General features: G+C 46.8%; 1 protein-coding gene across 1 annotated transcript; it reads left to right on the forward strand.

The window, feature by feature from the left end:
* The first annotated feature begins 2930 nt into the window (after nucleotides 1-2930).
* On the forward strand, nucleotides 2931-3494 carry LOC136465563 (uncharacterized). Its single transcript, XM_066464244.1, has 2 exons — nucleotides 2931-2995; nucleotides 3092-3494. Exons 1-2 carry the CDS (start codon nucleotides 2931-2933, stop codon nucleotides 3492-3494), a joined length of 468 nt encoding a protein of 155 aa, XP_066320341.1.
* The last annotated feature ends 21866 nt before the right edge of the window (nucleotides 3495-25360 follow it).

Consider the following 25360-nt stretch of genomic DNA (forward strand, 5'->3'; position numbering starts at 1 on the left):
TGCATGAGTATGGTATAAGTATTACGAATGCATATATGTTAACAAGTGCATCACGTTGTTTGAGTAGGTGCATATCTCTTCTCGATTATTGCTTAACTACTTCTACAATGCATCGACTATGCCACAAATAGTAGCTACTTGTTTCACTCATAACTGGAGTTCTACAAATCCAAAAATAGTGATCCTAGACTTTCTGGAAAGCTTATCAAATTCTCTACCACTTTGTTATTAACCATTTTTACAGTACACATCAGTTTCAACATACAACTCATCACACTCTAGAATTAGTCCGGAAACCATTTAACATGCAATATAAAGTAATAATACTTCTACTTCATGTAATCATTCAAAATTTGACAACATATAATCTACCAACAGTTTAAGCATACTAATTACATTTAATATAATATAATGGTGGAGCCCAAACTATTTATTTAATTGCCTTTATTATTTTATTTAGATACCTAGGTTAAATAATAAACATATACCAGATGTACTTAATAAATTCTCAAAAATTTACAGTGCCTTACTAATGCTATCAAAGGACTACTATAAAAATTTCATGTCATTTTACCAAGTAGAACATTCTGTACAAAAATGATAAGGCAACAAGGCTTGAAATAGCATAAATGGAAAATCCTATTGAAATGTGTCAAGCAACAGATTTCCTATTTTTCTTAACATCCATATGGTACTAGGATTACCTCCAACAAATTTCATGAATTTGGACTCATAAATAATTTATAAAAATTCATGCAAGGATTGACTAGTCATAAAAGAAAAATCTATAACTATAATTCTACACATGCACTGGTCCTCAAATTTTTACCCAAGCTCATATATGCTAAGACTAGCTTACCACAAAAATTTCATAATTTTTGGAGCACAGGAACTCTAGATATAAAATAAACAAATTTGAATGCATTCAAAAGCACATTTCAAATCATTATTTAAATCTCCAAAACTTTCTACTGTAGATGTTAAAAACATATTTTTACTAAATACTACACTTCCTAAGGAACACTACAACATTTATTTCACAAATTTAGGAGCTACCAAACTGAAGATACAAAATTCACAAAACAAATCAAAATCTGGAATATTTGAACTAGCCTACAACACTGCTGTCGCTGACCGGTGGGACCCGCTGGTCAGGGGACCCCACGCGTCAGTGACACGAAACAGGGCAGCGGTGCTGCACAGTGCTAGCGCGGCTAGAGCTCGCCGATGGCGAACTCGCCGGCGGTGACATCATCACGGCATGACCTAGGTGACCTGGCGCATTGATTGAGCTACGTGGGTGGCCTTCTCGTCGGAGCTAGCGACTACGGCGGCTACAATGGCGGCACGGCGGGGCGGAACGACGGCGACACGTCGGAGGAGGCCATGGCGAAGCAAGCTCAAGCTCGGACGAGCATATACTAACTAATACGCACTCGACGCACTAGCTAACACATGGAGAGGTGGACGGTGGCGCTCCAGCCACGGTGACGGAGCTCGCAGTGAAGCTCCGGTGAGGTCGCACGCGTGGTGGTGGCTTACCAAGCATGGTCAGCGAGCACGGGAGGAGGCAGTGGGTCGCTGGGGCACTAGTGGAGGCGTTGCAAGGGTGGAGAAGCAGTGAGGGCGAGCTGGCATTGGCTATGGCGATGGCGAAGGTGCGGGCCAAGCTCGGCTGTCGCGGCGGCGAGGAAGACGGAGCAGAAAATGGGAAATGAGGCGCGGGATGGCTCGGGCGGGCGCTGGCGATGTTAAGGCCGTGCTCAGGCACATCGTGGCCTGGCTGGGCAGAGCAGAGGTGACGCGCGGCCGTTTCTCCTCCACACGGCGGCCATGGCCTGATGGCGGTCAGCCACTGAATCAACCAATTCAGTTCGCTAGTCGCGAATGGTGATGCCTGACAGCGTGTTTTCAAGTCGACATATCTGCTAATCCGTGGCTCCTTTGTGTAAACATCCTAAACAAATTTTGTAGACTCATGTACTAGCTACAAATGTTGTTCAATGATCATGTTCCAATTCTCAACGTAAACTGAGTAAAATCCTCCCCAAAGTGAGCCTGTCAGTCGGTCAGTGAAAAAAAACTTGGTGAAATTTGCTAAGTGTGGAAATCAGTGATTTGATGATTTTTGAAATCCAATTTCACACATGTTAGGAGCTGAATCAGTCAAAGGCCCAAAAATCAAAGTTGTTCCTTATGTCAAACACTACAACATTGCTTTAGTAAACTCCTCCATGCAAGGTCTCTAACACCTAGTTCCAAATTGGTCAAACACGTCACATTTAAAAGAGGAAACACATCAAAGCATGGCTTAATGACCAAACTAGCCCTAGCACTACATACCAAAGTTGTTCCTAATGATATCCTAAGCATGTTTAAGCAATTTGCAAGGCCATTCAAGCATTTCATGTAGTAGTCACTCATAGAGCTATTGAAAGTAATCACATGAAATATGCCTTAAAGACTTGACCATGAAAAATGACATTCATGATCCATGTTCCATTTGTGAACCTAAGCATTGCCAAATATTTCTGGTGACTCAAATCTACCAAGTACATGTTTACCTTCAAGATCAGTTGCATAAGTACAAAGAAACATGCAATAACAAGCAACGTTGCATATGTTTCGATTCAATGTTTCAATTGTAAATGCTTGTTTATGAATGCGTGATGATCATGCTCATGTTATGCAAGTCAAGTTATGCAAGGCTAACACCCAAGGTGTTACACGGCCTATGACTCCTAGGGCCGCCAAAAGATCGCACGGCGTGAGGTCTATGCGGCCGAACTAGCCACACTATCTTTCCTCTGGTATCGGAGTCCACCATCACCTTCGACCGATCCATCCACCTGGATAGCATCCCATAATCAAGGAGGTATCTGCTCAAGGTCAACTCGATCGTTGACACGAAGTGCCTCACCAAGGTGCTGATGGATGGAGGTAGCGGCCTCAACATCATGTACGCTAAGACACTTGATGCCATGGGCATCGACTGGTCGCATGTCCAACCAACCGAGGCACCTTTCCATAGCATCATGCCGGGGAAGCAAGCTGTACTGCTCAGGTAGATTGACTTGCCCATCACCTTCAGGGATCTGACCAACTACAAGATGGAGATCATCACCTTTGAGGTGGTTGGATTCCACAGGACCTACCACACCATCCTGGGACAACTATGCTATGCAAAGTTCATGGCCATCCCCAATTACACCTACCTAAACCTCAAGATGTGGGGCCCACATGGGGTCATCACCATCTGCACCACCTTCCAGCATGCTTATGAGTGCGAGGTTGAGTGTTGCGAGCATGCCTCGACAATCATCACCTCCGAGGAGCTCGCGGTCATCAAGGAAGGGACTACCGAGGAGGAACTCAACTCCAAGCGGTCGACCAGACCCTTTGAGCTCATGGAGGGCATCAAGGAGGTCCTCATAGACCCTAGTAGCTCCGAGGGCAAAGTGGTGTGCATCGGCACCATGCTTTCCTCCAAATAGGAAAGCTTGCTCATCGACTTCCTCCACGCTAATAGAAATATCTTCGCGTGGAAACCCTCGAACATGCTGGGCATCCCAAGGGAAGTCGCTGAGCATGCCTTGAAGATTAGGGATCTATAGCTTCCCCCATGAACATAAAAGGGATCAAGTAGCCACCACCCCCATGAACATAAAAGGGATCTATAGCTTCATAGGTCATGCAGGGTTCTATAGGCGGTTTGTCAAGGACATTTCACAAATCGTTAGACCCCTCATGAACCTACTAGCTAAGGATCCACCCTTTGAGTTCATAGATGAGTGCTTAACTGCTTTCCACTCTCTCAAGAAAGCACTCACCTCAGTGCTAATCATCCAACCACCTGATTGGTCGCTACCATTCAAGATCATGTGTGACGCTAATCACTATGTTGTTGGTACGGTCCTTGGTCAAACAAAAGATAAGAAGTATCATGTAATCGCATACGTTAGCAAAACACTGACGGGAGCACAGCTTAATTATGCTACCATAGAAAAAAGCTCTTAGCAGTCATTTTTGCTATCAACAAGTTCAGGTCTTACTTAGTCGGTGCAAAAGTTATAATTTACACTAATCATGCTGCATTAAAATACTTGCTCACTAAGAAAGACGCTAAACCTAGATTAATAAGATGTGTACTTCTACTCCAAGAATTTTACCTTGCAATAAAAGATAAAAAAGGAGTAGAAAATACTATCGCAGATCATTTGTCACGCATGAAAGTCACTAACATGCAGGAGTTACCAATAAATGACTTCCTACGTGACGACATGCTGTTGAAGGTGACTGACTCCAACCCATGGTACGCGAACATTGTGAATTTCATAGTCGAAGGATACATACCACTGAGGGAGAGAAAGAAAAAGCTACAAATAGAAGGCAGACATCAGCTTCGGGATGACCCCTACTTATATAGGGTGTGCTCTGACAGCCTATTGAGGAGGTGCATGCCAACAACAGAAGGAATACAAATCATCAAGAAATGCCATGTAGCACTGTACAGAGGCCATTACGGAGTATTCCGCACACAAGCCACAATCTGGCAGTGTGGGTTCTTCTAGCCGACGATGTACAAAGACACCAAAGAATTCATTTAAAGGTGTCGAAAATGCCAACTGTAAGGAAGCATCACCGCTCGCAATGCAATGCCCCTACACTACAATCTACAAATAGAGATATTCGATGTATGGGGCATTGACTTCATGGGACCATTCCCAAAATCCCATGATAGTGAGTACATCCTTGTTGCCATTGACTACGTATTCAAATGGGTGGATGCCTTACCATGTAGAGCTACTGTTGCCAAGCATGCCCGAAGGATGTTCCATGAAGTGATCTTCCCTTGATTTGGAACACCCAAGATGGTCATAAGTGATGGAGGGTCTCACTTCATTGATAAGACCTTCTAAAACTTCCTAAAGGAGCTTGGAGCAAAGCACAACATAGCCACACCCTATCATCCACAAACAAGCGATCAGGCAGAGACGTCGAACAAGCAGATCAAAAACATCCTATAGAAAATGGTTAATGAGATGGGGAAAGGTTGGAAGGACAAGCTATAAGATGCACTTTGGGCATACATGACAGCTTACAAAACTCCCATCGGCATGTCACCATACCAGCTCATTTATGGAAAAAATTGCCACTTACCAGTCGAGCTAGACCATAGAGCTCACTGGGCAATTAAGAGATGGAACATGGACATAAAACTCGCTGACAAAAACCAACAAAAGCAATTTGCCAAGCTAGAAGAATGGTGGGAGAAGGCTTACCATAGTGCCAAGCTTTACAAAGAAAGAACCAAAAGATGTCACGATCACCGAATCAAGCAAAAAGAGTTCAAGGAAGGAGACAAAGTTCTTCTATTTAACTCCAAAGTCAAGCTCTTCGGTGAAGGAAAACTTCGAAGTAAGTGGAAAGGACCATATACCATCATCAACACGTCATCACATGGCGCGATCACAATTCAAGATGACAAAGGTAATGCTTTTAAGATAAATGGTCAATGATTAAAAGTTTTCTTGGAGCCTTTATATAATCCCAAAGAAAAAATAGATGTAATAAAATTAATTACTTTTAATAAATTCCCTAACTCAAAATAAGTACACCTCAAATTGAATAAAGATTTTATTATAAGAGATATTTGTTGCACTTGATTTCTTGTTTTCTTTCATATCAAAATAAAAACAGGTAAGAAAACAAGTGTGGGGGAGTACCACAACTCACCTCCAACTCTGTTGCACAAAAGATGGCCATTGTCAAAACTCAGTTTGTGAAACCTTCATCACCACTTAACATGCCATGTTTGAGCTCAAACCCATTGCTTAACTGGTGACAAACACTTGGGGTGTTACATGTATTGTCCACTAACCTTATGCAGGGATGAAACCTTGATCAAAAGAAACATGGATCACACACCCGCCAAGCCAAACCACATGAAGATCAAGATGGTATGGCAGAAACAAAAAGTGCAATAATCCTTATCCATATCTAGGATGAGATGATGCCAATTCAAGCTAAAATGCAATGGAGAAGTCCTGCACAATGAACTTAAAATGGTGAGCCCTTGCCGAAGGTAAATCGGTAGCTATCTTTAAAATTCAAAATAAATATTTCTAGATTAAAAATTTGAATTCTTACATCAAAATAAAACTCTTAGAAGAAAAAAAATCTATTATAAAAAATGAATTATAAAAAAATAGATAGAGAAGAGAGAAGAAGAGAAAGAAGGAGCATTCTCCTTTTCTAGACCTTTGCTATCACTAAAGCCCATGGTCCATACACACTAGTTGTGTGTGTGACCTAACCATGGTGATAACCTGAGATGGACCATATACAGTCGCCCCTATAGCAGCTTCAAAGCTTCCATCTATAAATGCTGCTGGTAAGAACTTAGGTATGCAAACGTAAATAAAATGTTCACCAACACATTTTACTCATGTTTGTCTCCATGAAAATATAAACTGATTATACCAGTTCATGCATCCTTTGTTCATGACATATGCTCTGGTTTGGGTGTATTCTTACGGTACATCTATAGGCTTTTTAATTAAGCATGGTGCTTAGGTTAAAATAGTCTTCCTTAATCAAAATTTGACATGGTGTTGAACTTTGATTAATCAACATTGAGTATTACTTTCATAAACAATGGAAGTAATCTATTATGGAGATGAATCAAGGCTATGTTTATTTTTCAAACTTTACCTTAGCCTTGTTTATGCTAAATGATAGAAAGTTGGGTGAACCCATAAAATAAAATAAAATAAAATAATAATAACAATAATAATAAATAACAAAAATAAAAGTAATAATAATAATAAAATTAAGGCTCCCTAGTGTTTCAACTGGTAGAGCTCTTGTCTATTTCTTTTTGTTTTTCTTTGTTAAATAAAAAGCAGGTACAACAATAAGTGTGGGGGAGATCTCTCAAGCATAACTAACACACATTCGAGATTCCCCCAACATGTTGCACAACATCAAATGATCCAACATGCAGAAGGACAGAACAAATGGCCCCAGAGAGGATTGACTAGACCTCTAGTTTAGCCAACCCATCTCTGACTTCTCGTAGCTCCTTCATCTTCAACGATGGTGTCGGGTTCATAAACCCGAGGTCCTTCAGGGACCGGCTTCCATGCCAAGGCTCGACATGAGAGTCTGAAAAACAACAGGGCAAAGGGGTAGTCTAGCAACCGACCATAAGGTCTCACCCAAGAAGAGCAACACTCGCTAATCAACTACTTCGGCCCATCTATTCGACCGGAGCGCTCGCTTCGAGCTCCAACCACCTTCGGATGACCTCTCCGATCAGAAGGCCTACCCCAAGCCCTACTTCTGACTCTGATCCTGCATCTCTCTGATCGGGGTATGTAAGAACCCTGCTCGCCGCTCTTCTCAGACTAGCACAACCAAAGCCGACTAGGGCCATCTAACTAGGGATGCCCGCTCGGAAGGCACTAGGGATAAACAGAGAAAGCAGCACATGAGTCAAACCATGGTACAAGGACCATACCCTGTACACCTGTGGGAACAGTGCTCCACAACCACCCTGACACAAACAGTATTATAGGCGCCGACATTTATCCCTATAGTATTGTAGGCGCCATTGGACTCCCGTATGGCAAAAAGCCCCTCACATGCCTCTAGGCATCAATAGTGTTGTAGGCGCCGAGATTCACCATACCCGGTAAATGTGGTGAGACTCCTCACATGCCTTTAGGCATCTAGCAGTATTAAGCAGGTACTGATGTCAACCCTTCCTGAAGAAGACAACGCAACCTCCCACGTGCACCTGACATTCTACAGTAACATCAATAATGTTGTGGGCACCTACCATTATCTAATCCTCATTGGTGTCGGCAACAAGGCTTAAAATCATTCATATCCTCTCCCTCTCACCTGTAAAGCCATCCCCTTCATCTATAAAAGGGGATGCACTCCCTCCAATAGAGGACCGATTCATTCAAGCTCAGTTCCTTTAGATTCATTAGTCCAATAGCTCACAACCACAGAACCGCTAGGTTCGGACCTCAAACACATGCTTGAACACTTAGCTCATAGCGGAGTTCCTATCACTCTCGGCCCTTCCGACTGGAGCCGACCAAGCCTCTGGTACCCCCTATCTTTCTCCTTCTCGTTTGTAACCCCACTGCAGACTTCGAGCACCTGGGCTCAGTAATAAAGCCATCGACCGACCCAAACTGGATGTAGGGCATGTTGCCTAAACCAGTATAAATCCTGTGTCATTGAGTGCTAGGCCACCTCCGATCAAAACATACAGCAAAACTACAAATATTCACTAGTTGGTCACTTTCTATACCAATAGTTGGTGCCGTCCATGGGGAAGATGTTGTACATTCAACACTTTTTGGTCATTGGATGGCCCATTTTTCTGCCACCCCCGCCATGGTGGGCTCGGGTGATACGATTCACTTTGGCTCGCTAGAATCTCCCATACCCTTGCCTACTGGGATGCAGGTTCCATCTATTTTTGAGCCATCCTAGGCCTTCCTCTTTGGAAGCCTGGACTTCATCGCTGATCGGCTCGGCGTACTCCACCTCCATGAGGAGACTCGCGACCCGGCACCCATCGAAGAGACATCCTCCATCAACTTCAGGATGCGCAACTTCGATGACGCGGCATCTGCGCTTCATTCCGAGCAAACTCTCTGCTCAAACCCCACTGTGAGTAATATACATGTTGTTATTTACTTACTACGTTCTATCTTCCACCAAATACCTAGAGGGTTGCCATTGTCCCCATCGCTGCCATCGTACGACTGGTTCCCCTATGGTCTTGTGTCTCCTATGGATGCATGCACCCAGGGGCTCTAAAAGATTATGGCACCACCCCCTCTCATGTCCAAGTTCATGGGGATGGTGAGCTATACTCCCACCTATTTCCTTGACATCATGGATGACGACGTTGGGAGTGACGGCTCTAGCATCGGTGACGTGGCACCTAGCCACCGTCCATCCCATGAGTGTGCTATGGCGGACGCTCCGAAGCAGCCGCCAGGGGTAACAAAGTCCTCATGGACTCATGCCCCTCTGGGCACTCATGCAAAAACCCTCGAACTCACACATAAGCATGGGGAGGATCTACGACGACAATGGCCACATCAGCCACCGACCGCACCAGCGCGCTCGACGCACCACACTATGCCCTGTGCGCATAGACCAGCGAACGGCGCTCGGGGTCGCACCTATCAGGTCTAGCACAACACCCTAGTTAGGGGGACTGATCACTCGTAGTTTGCTTAGGCCAGTCAAAACATTGCCGCACGTGGCAATGCTCCTGCACGGCCTGTCCGAGCTGAACGACCCTCACAAACAGGTGATCCACCAGAACCTCCAGGCACTGGTGGAGACCACCGTTGTTCAACAAGCGGAGTGCTCCATATCGCGACGCTGACTCGTGACCTCGCTCCCCGTCCAAGGAACAGGGACGTAGCAGATGGGGCACTACACCCTATCACCACAACAACCGTTGAGTGCGGCACATGAGGCCACAATGACATTTTGTTTTGACCTAACGACCGCTCCACACCAACCACCTATCTACGTGCGGCTTGGACCAAACCGAGGCACATGTAGTGACAACCGAAGTCCCAGCACTGATGGCCCGGGACCACCAACCTTTGCCCAACACCCCCAGTAAGCGCCGTTCTCACCACGCTTCAACGGAGGCCACGACAAAGGTAAGGCCAAGCGCCAGGATCAAGATGAGGGCCCCTCCACGTAGAGGGGAAAAAAGGATCGCCACCGACCGACCAACTCCATGTTGGTTGTCGTGACAGATCATGCAGGCACTCAGCCTTAGCAGGACCCTCTAATCCACTTTCATGAGCTCATGGAGAGCCCGTGCACCAACCACGACTATCCCATCAAACATCTCTACAAGGACTGCCAACTCCTTAAGCGCCTGCTGAGGTAGACTGGTAGGCCAAGGAAAGAAAAAGGAGAAGAGGCAGCAATCAAAGAAGGGGGCGCAGCGGGCAAGGATCTAGACGACTGAAGGATGAAGTGATCCAATCGGACGCCTACCGACTGAAGGACAACAATGACGATGCTCTCTCCGAGCACCTTGGAACAACTATGTCATTTTTTCTTCCCCTAAGTTTTAGTCTTACCATTATTTACTTAGCGTACGCTCCTGTAAGAACACCCCGACCCGAACACTTTTTGGCTCGGGGCGCTCGAGGGCTCCACTAGGGGGCACTACTTCCTCTCTATTTTGTTTACTATCGTGTGGAGAAATTCCTTCCTACCCTAACAAAGGGGTGGTTCATTCCTTTAATTTACCTTACGTAGCTTTGCTTTAAAAATTATGACTAATCGCACCCTGCCTTTTTCTACGGTTACAGGCAGCTGAGCCTCACGGGCCTTGCCCCGGGCTCCCAAGGTTGCAGCCTATGGGACAAACAGGCAGGTATGAGAAAGAAAGAAATAAAAAACAAAGTTATGCTAAGGGAAAGCTAAGGAACGAAAGGGAACAAGCTTCTTCGAATGGAGTGACTCCATCATAGAAAACAAAATACCATTATAACCGTTAAGCACACAGAAACATTTACACAGGGGCTCCCCCACAAACTTAAATTTTTTTACATTCACTGAACTACTTATATCCTACAAGCTATTGAACCAGCTCGGCGGCATCTGCTGGCGGCACGACCGACGAAGACATAGGCTGCTCACTCCCTGGCGGCACGACATTCGGCTCAATCAAAGCCAAGGCGACGTTCCCCCCCGAACTAGGCTCCGTGCTATCCGCAGGCTCGGAAGCATCCTCCCCGCGCATGCTTCGGGCCATGTCTTCACGACGAACATCCATCACCCACTCGGTAGAGACTTGCTCTAACACCAACTGCGTGTGTGGCAATAAGCTCTCCCCGATCGATTGGATGTCCCCCATGCTCAAGCCTTTAGCATACCCGCTATAGATAGTGGTGAAGTCCAGATTTGGGTGGTGCATCACCACCAAGGTCAGCACCCCCAATGCTCCATAAAATAGCCCGCTCCTGACAAGGTCCTTGACCACGTCTGGGACCTCCGCCAGCTAGACAGCAGATGCGCTAGTGCTTGGCACCGACCCAAAGACTTCCGAGACGACGAGCTAGGCAACATTGTGGATCTGGTCAAGGTCCCCTCAAGAGCATGTCGCTCTTCATGGGTCTTGGCTAGCTCCTTCGCATTCTAGCTGAGGGTCGCCTTAGTCGTCTCTAGGTCCTACTCTAGCATCTTCACCTTTCCATCTAGCTCTAAAGGAAGGGTGACAAGCTCAGGAATAGGCTGAAGAAAGAAACCAATGCAATGAAAAACAAGAAAGGGTATGTACCAGCATGAGAGTTCTCAAGGGCGAAGAATTCCTCTGCCTATCAAGCCACCTGCGCACACAACCGGGCATTTGCCTCCTCCATCCCCATCACCCGGCCTCAGAGCATGAGCACCTCCTGGTCCGCCTCTGACCAGGCCCTTTGGTCTGCCTCTAGGGACATCCGTGCCGACTCTAGGGTGGCCTGCTCCAATGCTAAAGCACTCCGCTCTGGCTCAAGGGCTGCCAAGGCCTCTTGAAGTGCCACCTTGGTGCTCACTGGGGATGCCTGCAACCCTACCATAGTCTTTGTCTGGCGGCCTTTCGTCGCCTCAAGCCCTTGCTCAGCGGCAGTCACCCGCTCCGCTGCACGCTGCCCCACTGCCCATGCCGTGGTGAGCTTGGCTTCCTAGTCCTAGGACTCATGGCGAGTGGACCCTACCCGATGCTCAAGCTCGGCCATCCAGGCGTGTTCCGTCCAGAGGAAGTAAGACTTGCGGGACGACATCTTCCTCAGATTCTATGAAAAACAAGCATGATAAAGACGACCGACAAAAGATTCAAAGGGTAAGGACCAGTACCAGAAACTCACCTCCATGGCGAGTTGTAGGTCAACCTCAACTAACTAACAAGCGAACTAAGCCTGCTTCTGGGCGTTTTCAAGCTTCGTGGACAGCTTGGTGAGCTCAGACACCGTGGCATGCCCTTGCCCCCCCCAAAATGTCCCAGAGCTGATGCTCCTAGGAATATCAGAGGACGAACCATGCCTTCGATGGGTCCTCAGGGCAGGGCCACTCTAGGTCACCCTCCGGCAAACCGCTGGAGGGCCTAGCCTCCAACTAGACCACCACTAGCTCCCGCGGCGACACCACCAGCTCCTGCAGCGACACCGCCAGCGCCTGCGGCGACACTAGTGGCTCCGCCGTGATATCCGCCTCATTGTCAGACAGGATGTCCACCACCTCATTCACATGGAACGCCGCTAGGCGTCCCAACTCTGTCCTAGCCACACTTCCCTCCGGCGCCTTCGACTCTGATGGCAAGGAAAAGCTGTGTGGCCCTCCACCCGGCGAGATTGGGAGCTCACCCTCCATCGTCTCTTTTGTAACACCTTGGGTGTTAGCCTTGCATAACTTGACTTGAATAACATGAGCATGATCATCAAGCATTCATAAACAAGCATTTACCACTAAAACATTTGATTGAAACATCTGCAATGTTTGCTTATTATCGCATGTTTCTTAATCATATGCAACTTTTCTCGTTATTTCATGTCTCCATGTGTCTATGCATATGATCATGAGTGGACACATGTACTTAGTGGATGTGAGTCACACAAACATGTAGCAACACCTAGGGTAGCAAATAGGACCTTGTTCATGGCTACATTTCATGAACCAACACTTAAGCTTTCTTGTGATTACACTAACTAGCTCAATGAGTGACTACTACATGAAATGATTGAATGACCTTGCAAATTGCTTAAACATGTTTAGAGTATCTTTATGAACAACTTTGATATTCATGGTTAGGGGTAAAAAGGTCATTAAGCCATGCTTTGATGTGCATCATCATGTAAATGTGACATGTTTGACCAAGTTTGAACTAGGTGTTAGAGACCTTGCATGGAGGAGATCACTAAAGCAAAGTTGTAGTATTTGACATAAGGAACAACTTTTAGTTTTAGGTCATTAACTGATTTAGCTTCTAACCTGCTTGAATTGGTCCCACAAAAGTCAGAAGAATCAAGATTTCAACACTTAACAAAATTTTTCTAAGTCTTGATCACTGATAGTGCTGTCATCCCGACTTTGGATTGATTGTACTCGATGTTGGTTGGGAATTAGAACACGATTATTGAACAATAGTTGAAGCTGGTACATAGGTCTACCAATTCGGTTTAGGATGTTTGCACAACGGAGCCACGGATTCTCAGTTAACTCGATTGCAAAACTCGTCGTCAGGCTCGGCATTGCCTAACTGAACCGACTGAATCAAAATCTTTAGTGGCCGACACCGGCAGGAACTACGTGCCGCGTGGAGGTCATGATGGCCGCGCGTCACCGTTGCCCTGATCGCGCAGGCCACGACACGCCTGAGCGCGGCATTATCACGCCAGCACCCGCCCGCTCCTGTCCGCGCCCTCATTTTGCATTTCCTGGCTCTCCTTCGTCACTGGCAGCGCCCGTAGCAATAGCCGAGCATCTCCTCACCTCCGCTGCCGCCATAGCCGTGCGCAAGCTCGTGCCGAGCCACCCAATCGTCACCACAGCAGCACCACCAGCTCCCCAGCAACCCACTGCCTCCTCCCGTGCCCGCTAATAGCACTTGGTAAGCCACCGCGCCGTGCAAAGCCTCACCGGAGCTCCGCCACTAGCCCCATCACCGTGGCCACGTCGCCACCGACCACCCCAGGCCATGATAGGGCGTTAGCTAGCTCCACCGTAGCTCGGTGATGCTCGGCATAGCGTTCGATCGAGCCGCCGTAGCTTCCACCGGCGTCTCACTGTCGGCCCGCACCTCCGCTCCGCCATGGCCGCCGCCGTCGTCACTGGCATCGACGATAGGGCTGGCCAAGTGGTTCAATAGATGCGCTAGGTCAAGTAGGTCACGCCATGAAGATGTTATCGCCGGCGGACTCGCCGTCGATGAGCTCCAGCCGCGTAGCGTCGAGCGGCACCATCGTGCTCTGTTTTGTCTCGCTGACCGGTGGGGTCAACTGACCAGTGGGTCCCTGTAACATCCTGGCCTAGGGCTTAACAGGATTAATAGGATACTCATACCAATAAGTTGCAACTTCTTTTTCGGAAGCCCATCTCTTAAGAACTCCAAGGTTAAGCATGCTTGGCCTAGAGCGATGGGTGACCGACTAGGAAGTTCTTCCCGGGTGCGCACGAGTGAGGACAAAGTGCGCAGAAAAGACCTGTGTTGGTCTGTGAGGGCAGTCTATATCCTAGAGAAGATGTTAGATGTAAGCGGGCCCGGCCTCAGAGAGGCGGGACGTTACAGTCCCGCGTGTCAGCGACTCCTTGTTTTAAAGCTAGTTCATTTTGAATGCAGATTTCATATGTTTTGTGAATTTTTGTATCTTTGGTTTGGTAGCTTCAAAAATTGTGGAATAAATTTGGTAGTGCTCCTTAGGAAGTGTAGTATTTAGGAAAAATATGTTTTTGACATTTACAGTAGAAATTTTTGGAGATTTAAATAGGGATTTGAAATGTGCTTTTGAATGCATTCAAATTTGTTTATTTTATATCTAGAGTTCCTGTGCTCCAAAAATTATGAAATTTTTGTGGTAAGCTAGTATTAGCATATACGAGCTCTGGTAAAAATTTGAAGATGAGTGCATGTGCAGATTTGTAGTTATAGATTTTTCTTTTATAATTAGGAGATCCTTGTGTAAATTTTTATAAATTATTTAGGAATCCAAAATTCATGAAATTTGTTGGAGGTAATCCTAGTACCATATGGATGCTAATAAAAATAGGAAATCTGTTGTTTGACACTTTTCAATAGGGTTTTCCATTTATGCTATTTCAAGCCTTGCTTCCTTGTCATTTTTGTATAGGATGTTCTACTTGGTAAAATGACATGAAATTTTTATAGTAGTCCTTTGATAGCATTAGTAAGACACTGTAAATTTTTAAGATTTTTTGATGCACATTTGATATATATTTATTATTTAACCAATGTATCCAAATAAAATAATAAAGTCATATAAAGAAATAGTTTAGGCTTCACCATTATGTTATCTTAAATGTATTTGGTATGCTTAAATTGTTGGAAGATTTTATGTTGTCAAATTTTGACTGATTACATGAAGTAGAAGTATTGTTACTTTGTTTTGCATATTGAATAGTTTCCGGACAGATTCTGGGGTTTGATGAGTTGCATGTTAAAAATGATGTGTACTGTAAAAATGGTTAATAACCAAGTTATAGAGAATTTGATAAGCTTTCCAGAAAGTCCAAGATCACTGTATTTGGATGAGCAGAACTCCAGTTATGAGTGCAACAAGGAGCTACTGTTTTGTGGCATAATCGATGCATTGTGGGAGTAGATAATTAAATAATCGTGAAGAGATATGCACCTACTCAATAAACATGATGCACTTGTTAATATATATGCATTCGTAATACTTATGCCATATTCATGCATCTAGGATCGGAGGAAGAGATAATGTTGCTAGAATTCGAAGAAGCAGAGGAAGGGGACCAGCAGGAGAATCCGCAAGCCGCAACTCCCGAAGGCGTGGAGCAGAATCCTAAAGAGCTTCCGGAGTGTCCTAACCATCGCCCTACTTCCTTTCTGCGAGGCAAGCCCCGGAGCATTCTAAGTCTCCCAGTATTTTACAAATGTTTACTTAAGTACTTATGATTGATGCATTAGGTTATAAGAGTTGAATGGAACCACTTGGTGCATGTACATTCCTTGTCCAGATATTACACCTTTAACCGGTATAGGTCCAGGATCAAATATATGCTTAGCCATGCTTAGACCAGTAGAAGTCGGGTGATGCCCTATCACCTATGAGATATAGGTGGATACCGGAGCATGGTTGGCTATATCTGCTATCGTGGAACAGAACCATGGGGTAAAAGTAAATCGAGACCAGGCGGGAGATCGATAGAGAAGCAACAAGGCATGGAGGTCTTGGGTGTGGATCTGTCCCCGTCTGTGTCGATCAAGGACTGTACCGTTGTTGGAACTTCTGGCAAGATTGAACACATGCCTCTCACTTAGCTAGCCAGATAACTCGTTCCGACCGCGAAGTCGAGTAATTCAACTCAGGCCAGGACCCGTTCTGTTGTGCGTTCCTTCCGGGGAACGATCAGACTGAGCCTAAGGGCAGGCGAGGCCTGAACATCCTAGCATCTGGTGTTCTAGATTATGCGGCGCGGTACGGACCTGCGAAATGTGTACCTGAGTTGTACCAAAGGTGACCTAAGGCTATCGTGGCTGGTAGACCAGGGTTTGTGTTAGGAATAAATTCCCAGCTGGTTGAAATCGATTCGAATCGCCGTCTCTCCCGGATAGTGAGAAACTTGACTAGCTCCAACATCGTAGTAACTGTGTTATGGAACATGATGGTTCAGATGAATATGGAATTACAATACCTGCTATGGTTACTATTGTATGCTTCTAAATGATATACCACATGTTTGGCACAGGATAGTTGCTAATCTAGAAATGGATAGTTATAATTAACTTGATAAAGGAATCATAATTGTACCATGGGTCAATTGCCTTTTACGCAAATTGTTGTCAAGTTACGTCCACTTATACAGCCTTGCATAATCCTTGGAGTCATTTATTTCTGGTTCATGACGGGTAAGTCTAGCTGAGTACCTTCTTGTACTCAGGGTTTTATTTCCCATTGTTGCAGATGGCACTGTGTATCATGGTTATTGCAAGAGTTGCTTCTATCCCGCTATGGATGAGGAGTAAGCCTTGGGCAGGCTTCTTTATTAATTCCTATCCTTGCTTTTGTGGACCGTGATCCTACCTAGCACTGTACTAAACTATGTTGGATACTTTATTTTCAAACTGTTTTTCTTCCGCTTTATCTATCAAACTCAGTTTGTAATAACTTTTATTCACACTCTAATGATGAAATGTATCTGTGAACTTTATGTAATATGTGGCATGTATGTTGAATCTTGTACGATCTTGGTTGTTGTAAATCGTTTATCGAGACCCATCGTGGTACTCGATGGACTACCGGGTTTATATGGGTTCAAGTATGACAGTGCGACCGCTTGCGGGCTGCCATTGTACTTGTACTCTTATAAATTGGTTGGTTCTGCGACATCTTCCACCACGACCGATAGAGGAGGGGTCACAAGAGTTACCTCCGATGCAACCCCTACCATCGGCACTGGGATCGCCACCAACACCAATGTCGCCACTACTGCCTTATCAGCAGTCGCCCAGGAGGGCACCACCCCCAAGAGGGAAGGCTTTGCCACCGCCACCCTGCTGCCCCCTTTGCTCACGGCAACACGCTACAGGGTGGGCCTCCATGTCTCCTACACGGGGGTCGGGGCGATGCTCAACCTTGGCATCCCCTGGCCGCTAATAGAAATTACAAGTGAGTCACACTCCAAAAAGACTCGACCAGCAAAAGATCAAAGAGCAACAAAGGGAAACATACCAGGAGGTGAGCGGCATGACTCTAAAGGCAGGCTCTAATGACAATGGACCTATGGGATGAGGACCGCTCCTAGGCTACGACCCACACCCCTTCACTTTAGACAGGGGCGGAGTCGTCCTGACCAGATCCTACCCGGCCTACAGGACACTATGACCTCTGGATCGGGACTCCCTGACCGGAGCAGCGGGTGGAGCATCCTCCGACTGCAAGTCACATGTCGTTTGGGTGCCATTTTGCCCCTCAGACCGCCCAGACTGCTCAACCGCACCCACGGCAAGCAGGGCCTCCTCCGGCTGCGAGATAGGCGTTGGCACTGGTCCTATCGCTGCACAAGCACCGATCCGCCCCTCAGATCGCCTAGCTTGCTCAGCCATGTCTGCCACAGGAGACGACGGGACCGACAACAGCACCGAGGGGCGCGGTGACCATGTCCGCTTCACCACCCATCCACTGATGGCGTCCGTGCTCGCCACATGCTTCCTCAACGCAGGAACCTCCACACACCACGTGGCCTCCTGCTCCTCACTAGCGGACATCGCCATAGGGTTGCGATGCTCCACCGAGGTCACAACAACCTCCCGACTCTCCTCCTCATCGGAGAAGACCATGTCATCCACGCCCGTAGGATCATCTAATGCAAGTTCTGACTCGACATCGCTCCTATGTTCCCCAGCCCTCATGCGTCAGGTGACCTCCTTCTCCTTCTGCTTCCACTGAACCTCCCTGGTTATCTTCTTCCCCTGGGCGTCTACCGCCTCCTTCTAGGCGGCCTGCCGGGCCCTACCCTCTAGTCCCTTAGGAAGGTGCAGCTAGGACTTGTACCTTTCAAGCCCCTATGGAACGGATGGCCTATGATCAAGAAATAAGAAAAGTAGAGGAATAAATATGAACAAAATAAGGGATCATACTGGTTTGGACATGATCGAGGCATTGAACCCCACAACTGTATCCTTGGGCCTCAGCTATAGCACCCGACCAAGATGACTCTAGACCTTGTCGTCTGGCAGGTCCTCTAGCGACGCAGGGTCTGGGTCTAACTGGCCGCCGTACTTCCACATCGGCTATGTCCTCTCCGCCAACAGTGCAACCCGATGGTGGAAGAGGGTATGGAACACCCGCACCCCGTCTAGGCTGCGCTTTACGAGCTTCTAGAGCTCCTCCTCGTTGGCCTCCACCTTGTGCTTCTCCGTGCGGGCAGAACCCCATGACCAACTTTTTTGCTTCTCCAGCCTCCCACCAGTGAACATTGGAAATAGTGCCTCCATGTGGATTCCTGATGTAAAACCACTCCCCGTGCCACCCCCAATTGGAGTCATAAGGGGTGTACATGGGGTACGAATCTCCCATGCTCGACTTCCTCTATAGAGCAAATCCTCCCACCAGCGCGGTCTTGGCCAAACTCCCCACTGTTAGGGTACTCTCGAAGAATAGCCACCAGAAGAAATCCACGTGTGGCTCCATCCTGAGGAAAGCCTCGTAGACAGTGACAAAGCCAACAATGTGTAGCATCCCCATTAGATTAAGGTGCTGCAGCTCTAGACCCCACTCATTCAGGAGCCCACATAGAAACTAGTGCGCGGTGTATCCTAATCCATGCTCATGAAAGGTAAGGAAAGAAACCACCTTGTTGGGACGAGGTTGTGGGAACTCCTCCCTCTCAGGGACCCTCTAGTGCGCCACCTCCTACGATGGTAGAAACCCCTTCATGACAAAAGCCTCCAGCACCGACTTCCTCACATTGGATGACCTCTAGTCCGACATCTCGCTCCAGATCATGAAAGGATTGGTGAGTTTTTCTCTTCTTCCTTGCCCTCTCCCTTTTCTTTTCTAGAAACCACCATGGCTCTTAGGAACGCTCATGGTAAGAAGGAAGAAGATAGACAGTGGCAGATGATGAACAGGGAAAAGAACGGGATGAAAACTCTCTCCCTTCTCCTACTTAAGGGAAAAGGGAACATCGGTTAAGGAAGGACACGCCGATTGGGGAAGGCAGAACAGCGGAGCGAGAATTTCTCTCTTTTCCATTTAATGCAGATAAGACATACCCTGACCGATGAGACATGCTCTGCCTGATAGAATAGCTCCTGATCAGAAGGGACGTGGCCTAGGCATGGCCCACCACTACCACACGACCAACCACTACCACACGCCAGGCACGAGAACCGAAGCACCACTGCATGCGGGTGGCTCCCCGCTTCGCCAGGCTAGGCCTGCGGAGACCAAAAATGAAATCTCTGCTGTGAGAGACCAACCGGTCCCCAAGACATAGGTGGGAAGAAAAGGGATGCCCCATGTAGGCCATGCCAACTCTGTCACGAACGACGAGCAAGAGTCCCGGTCGGACATTTTTGACTAAAGCTCTCCGAGCCCCGTCACTCTAGTCATCAAGGTAAACACTATCAAACCCCCTCTATTTCATTATAAATCATTTCATACATCCATACACGCATTTCATTCCATACATCCACACCTCTTAGATGATTTGGGCCCTGAACCGCCCGGGGGCTTGGGAACTAAGCATCGCACGTGCAGTGAAATGCATCAGAACATTCTATGTTGCGTCATGAAGCGGCGGTTGCCTCATTCGACATGAGCAACCAACAGAGCCAGGGGAGAAAACCATAGATGAGAACCATGCAGCCCTCGCCTGGTCCGGCAGACTGGGTCATCTCAACCTTCTCGTTCGATCCTAAACCTCTCGCCAGGCCCATAGAATCTCCATCGAGAGGAGGCCGTTAGGCCACCCGGGTCGGTCTCTGGAACAACCTAGGCATCTGCCAGGTTGTAGGTAAAGGACTAGTGGAATGTCACAAGAGGGCTATGCCGACCCTGTCACGAATGACAGACCCAGATTCCACTCGATCACACCCATTAGCGAACTCACCGAGCTAGTCTTTGAGCCCGAGCGATCAGGACAAGTGACGAAACTCAGCCCCTCTGGTTGTGAGGAACCGAGGATGGGGTAACGCACACAACTCATGTCGACCCCCATGAAGGCCCAACAGGGCTCGAGGGCTCAAGACAAACGCCAAGGACAGCGACCCCAAACTCACCAGATCCATGACCCTGACTCACCCGGTCCCACGGCGCGCACCAACGCTAGGATCCGCAAGCACCACCTCGTCCGATCTTTAACTAACTAACTAACTATGCTTTGGCTCCATCCGGCTACACTTCCGACTGCACTCTAGACTCCTAGGACCATGACCTCGAACTCGTGTCAAACGACTATGCTTCTGACTGTGCTCTAGACTCCTAGGACCACGACCCCAAACTCATGTCAAATGGCTATGCTTTCGACTATGCTCTAGACTCCTCAGACCGTGACCCTAAACTCGCATCATACGGCTTCACTTTCGACTATGCTCTAGACTCCTAGGAACATGACCCCAAACTCATGTCATACGACTTTGCCTCATCAAGATCCACGAGCTCCGGCTCGACCAATTCCTAAACTAACTAAACTAACTCTCTCGATCCATGGCACGCACCGACACCTGGGTCCGCTCATGACTCTGCCTTGCCCGATCCCATGGCGTGCATCGACGCCAAAGATCAGTGAGCTCTATCGCATTCGAACTAAGCTGTCTCCATCCGTGGCGTGCACTGACGCTAGGGTTTGTCCCAAACTAACTCCCTCACTTGATCCCACGGCGCACATCAATGCCAGGATCAGTGAGCTCTCTCACGTCCGAACTAACTTTCTCACCTGATCCACGGCGCGCATCGACGTTGGGATCAGTAAGTTCTGTCTCAAATCCAATCCCTGCGCCTAAATGCCTTGGCTGCACAACGACGCCTTGGTTAAACAAAAATCCATCTCAGACTAAAACATGCACACATGCCCGCTAAAACAACACCCCCTAGACGGTTCTGCCCGAACCTCCTGGGGGCTCAGGGGCTACACCCATGGGTGCGCTGGCATGCACCCACCGAACAACAGAAAAACCTCCCCTACTGGCAACACAAAAAACCCCCCAGTCAATTTTGCCTGAACTGCCCGGCAGCTCAGGGGCTACACCCATGGGTGCGCTCACATGCACCCGCCAGCAAGACAAAAATCCCCCAGACGATTCTGCCCGAATTGCCTAGGGGCTCGGGGGCTCCTATCGGGTTCATAAACCTAGGGTCCCTCGGGGACCGGCTTCCATGCTAAGGCTCGACCCGAGAGTCTAAAAAACAATAGGGCAAATGGGTGGTCCAGCAACCGACCGGAAGGTCTGCCCAAGAAGAGCAACGCTCACTCATCAACTACTTCAGCCCGTCTATCTAACTAGAGTGCTCGCTTCGGGCTCCAACCACCTCCAGACGGCCTCTCTGATCGGAAGGCCTGCCCCAAGCCCTACTTCCGACTCCAATCCCATGTCTCTCCGACCGGGGTATGTAAGAACCCTGCTCGTCGCTCTTCTCCGACTGGCACAACCGAAGCCAACTAGGGCCATCCGACCGGGGACGGTCGCTCAGAAGGGACCAGGGACGAATGGAGAAAGCAGCAGGCGAGTCAAACCATGGTACAGGGACCATACCCTGTACACCTACAGGAACAGTGCTCCACAACCACCCTAACACAAACAGTATTGTAGGCACCGACATTTATCCCTATAGTATTGTAGGCGCCGTTGGACTCCCATACGGCAAAATGCCCCTCACATGCCTCTGGGCATCAATAGTGTTGTAGGCACCGGGATTCACCATACCTGGTAAATGTGGTGAGACTCCTCACATGCCTCTAGGCATCCAACAGTATTTTGTAGGTACCAACGCCAACCCTTCCTAAAGAAGACAACACAACCTCCCACATGCACCTGATATTCTACAGTGACATCAACAGTTTTGTGGGCACCTACCATTATCTAATCCTCATCGGTGTGGGCAACAAGGCTTAAAAGCATCCGTACCCTCTCCCTCTCGCCTGTAAAGCCATCCCCTTCATCTATAAAAGGGGATGCACTCCCTCCAATGGAAGACCGATTCATTCAAGCTCAGTTCCTTTAGATTCATTAGTCCAATAGCTCACAACCACAGAACCACCAGGTTCGGACCTCAAGCACACGCTTGAACACTTTGCTCATAGTGAAATTCCCGTCACTCTTGGCCCTTCCGACTGGAGCTGACCAGGGCCTCTAGTTCCCCCATCTTTCTCCTTCTCGTTTGTAACCCCACTGCAGACTTCAAGCACCTAGGCTCAAGAATAAAGTTACTGACCGACCCAAACTAGACATAGGGCATGTTGCCTGAACCAGTATAAATCCTATGTCAGTGAGTGCTAGGCCACCTCCGATCACAACGTACAACAAAACTACAAATATTCACTAGTTGTTCACTTTCTATACCGATAGATGGTTTGTGCAACACAACCCTCAACTCCGTCTAACTTTGAGTTTAAACAAACATAAATCTTGATCACTAAAATTAAACTCAATTTATCCCTAATATCTTCTCCTGATGAACAATGCCCCTATTCACTACACTTAAAATTTTGAAAAGTGACATGTTCATAACATTTTTAAGACATAAGCTTGCATAATGTTTATTCCATATACATACACTTATGCTTGTGGGAAAATATTCTAATAGGACAATCATGTTGACTAAGTTGTTGTGAGGTGTGATATAGTTCTGACTTAGAAATCCAACCATTTCTATTGAAGATACTTGATAATTTATTTTGATAAAAATTGTTATAAAACCGTAGTATCACATACTCCTCAATTGGTGAGCAATTCCTACCAAAGCCAAATATAACATCTTGCAAGTTTCAAGCCTTCCACATACGCTACTTGTTATTGTATTGAGTTTGGTCGAGTCTTGTTGACCCTTGTTGAGAGATTTATCATGCTCCCAAGATCAAGATCACGTACTCCCACATATATATGCTGCTCTTACATTGGGAGTGCACAAAAACATGCTTCCATTTAGACACACAAAAAACTCTGCTCCTACACTAGGAGTAGATAAAAAACAATTGTTAGGTAAATATTCCATATTCTAAAAGATAGTGATCTCTCTCTAAATATATGGTTTAGAAAAAAGAGACATGGGCCATGCAAAAAGTTTATGATAAAAAAAATATGTGGACACATGAAGGTCCAAGTAAAAAAATGGACATGTGAAGGTCCAATGTTCAAAAAGAAAAAAATGATGAGCACTTGAAGGCTCATGTATTGAAAAAAGGGGAAGGAAGAAAGATAGCCATGTTTCAAAATAATAAGTTATAGAGAGATCATATCTACAAAAGGAGTATAGTTTAAGTTTACCATTTTTCCACACACATGCACGTCTTGATCTAAGAATATGACACTTCTCTCCTTGGGTCCTCGATTTGACTTTACAACATGCAATACAAGTATGCTATATTGTTTATCCCTACCTAAAGCTCCACAAAAAAACCTTTTTAGAAGTAGGAGAAGGCAAAACATTGCTATGCCTTGGTAAGGATTTATACACCATTGAGTGATTTGAGAGCGCCATTTGAGGAGTATAAAGTGAACTATGCTTTTTCTTGAGACTATTCCACTTTTCAACAACCCAAGGAAACATGTTAGCTAACGCCACATATCCCACTGGTATAAAGAATGTGTTGGAATAACTTTTATGTAAGGCATATATCTTAGGATGTTATGTCTTGATTACTTTTATCTCTAAACTTTGCTCAAGGATGAGCAAACGACTAAGTGTGGGGGAGCTTGTTGGTTGTCCTTAATGACCAAATCCAACTGCCAATTAAGACATAAAAGGGGAGAAATTAATAAACATAAACACAAATGCATTTACCACTAACCTAGTTCCACATGTATTTGGAAGATTATTGTTTTTGCAGGACATATACACAAATACATGGGAGAATACACCAAAAGGCACTTTCCAACATTGAATTGCATAAAGAATAAATAGAAAGGTCCATCAATTTAATGATATCTACGCAGAATACCACCTAAGGAGCTGCCTAGGAGCACTCAACGACCCACCAAGCGAAGGCAGGTGGTAATGAGAGCCAGTCAATGGCCGACCGCCACCTACGGTCAGCCACCCCCACTTGGTGCCGCTCATCCTCTCCTTCATGTGGCAGTTGCATGCCTCCATGGCGAAGGCAGTGGTGCATGGTCTTCATGCCAGGAATAGCCACAACACTGCCTCTCCTTCGTGTATCAATAGAGGGGTAGCCCCCCCTCTACAACACACTTAGGAAGCACACAACACAAGATACACGATGTAGCAAGAGGAGGAGCTCCACTTTCATATCTTAGCTCTTTGGCTTAGTTTAGGGAGTGTGTGACAAAGGAAATGAGATGGAGAAGTATCGGAATTGTTGGCTACCTTCGTTTGTGTACATGGGCCCCTTGTACACATAGCGGAAGGAATGCCACGAATGTTGGCTTCCCTCTTCACTTATACCTCGGTGAATCTAGTACTATTTGGAGTGCAAAGGTTTGTTGTTTATCTTTGGTGGTGAGCTCTACTTTAAGTTAGTCTTGTTTACTATTTACTTGCAGGTTCGTCGTCTGTTCTCAGTAGCGGATACTCTAGTAGAGGGCTCCTAATAAAGATGGATAACCCTATACGGCACTAGAGTAGTAGTCGATTGCAGTAGCTGTGGTGTCTAGGTTAGAGGCTACCTTTGTTGACCTTGTTCCCCATGGTTGAGGGGCTGGTCATAGGTGGTGATAGCCCTGTCCGTCCCACATATTCCCCCACATCCGAGCTCAATGTAGGCTACAGGCTGACATCACCTAGTAGACTAGGTGTGATCCGGTGCTCGAAGTAAGTATATAGTGGCAAAACTATCTTAGATTAGGATCTCTATCCCCTAGAAAACCTTGCTACCCGAGCTATCTTTCTTCATGTTATCTTAGGTGAACTAGTTCAGAGACTCTTACACATCC

This window comes from Miscanthus floridulus, chromosome 7, assembly GCF_019320115.1.
Source record: "Miscanthus floridulus cultivar M001 chromosome 7, ASM1932011v1, whole genome shotgun sequence".
In the NCBI taxonomy this organism is placed as follows: Eukaryota; Viridiplantae; Streptophyta; class Magnoliopsida; order Poales; family Poaceae; genus Miscanthus; species Miscanthus floridulus.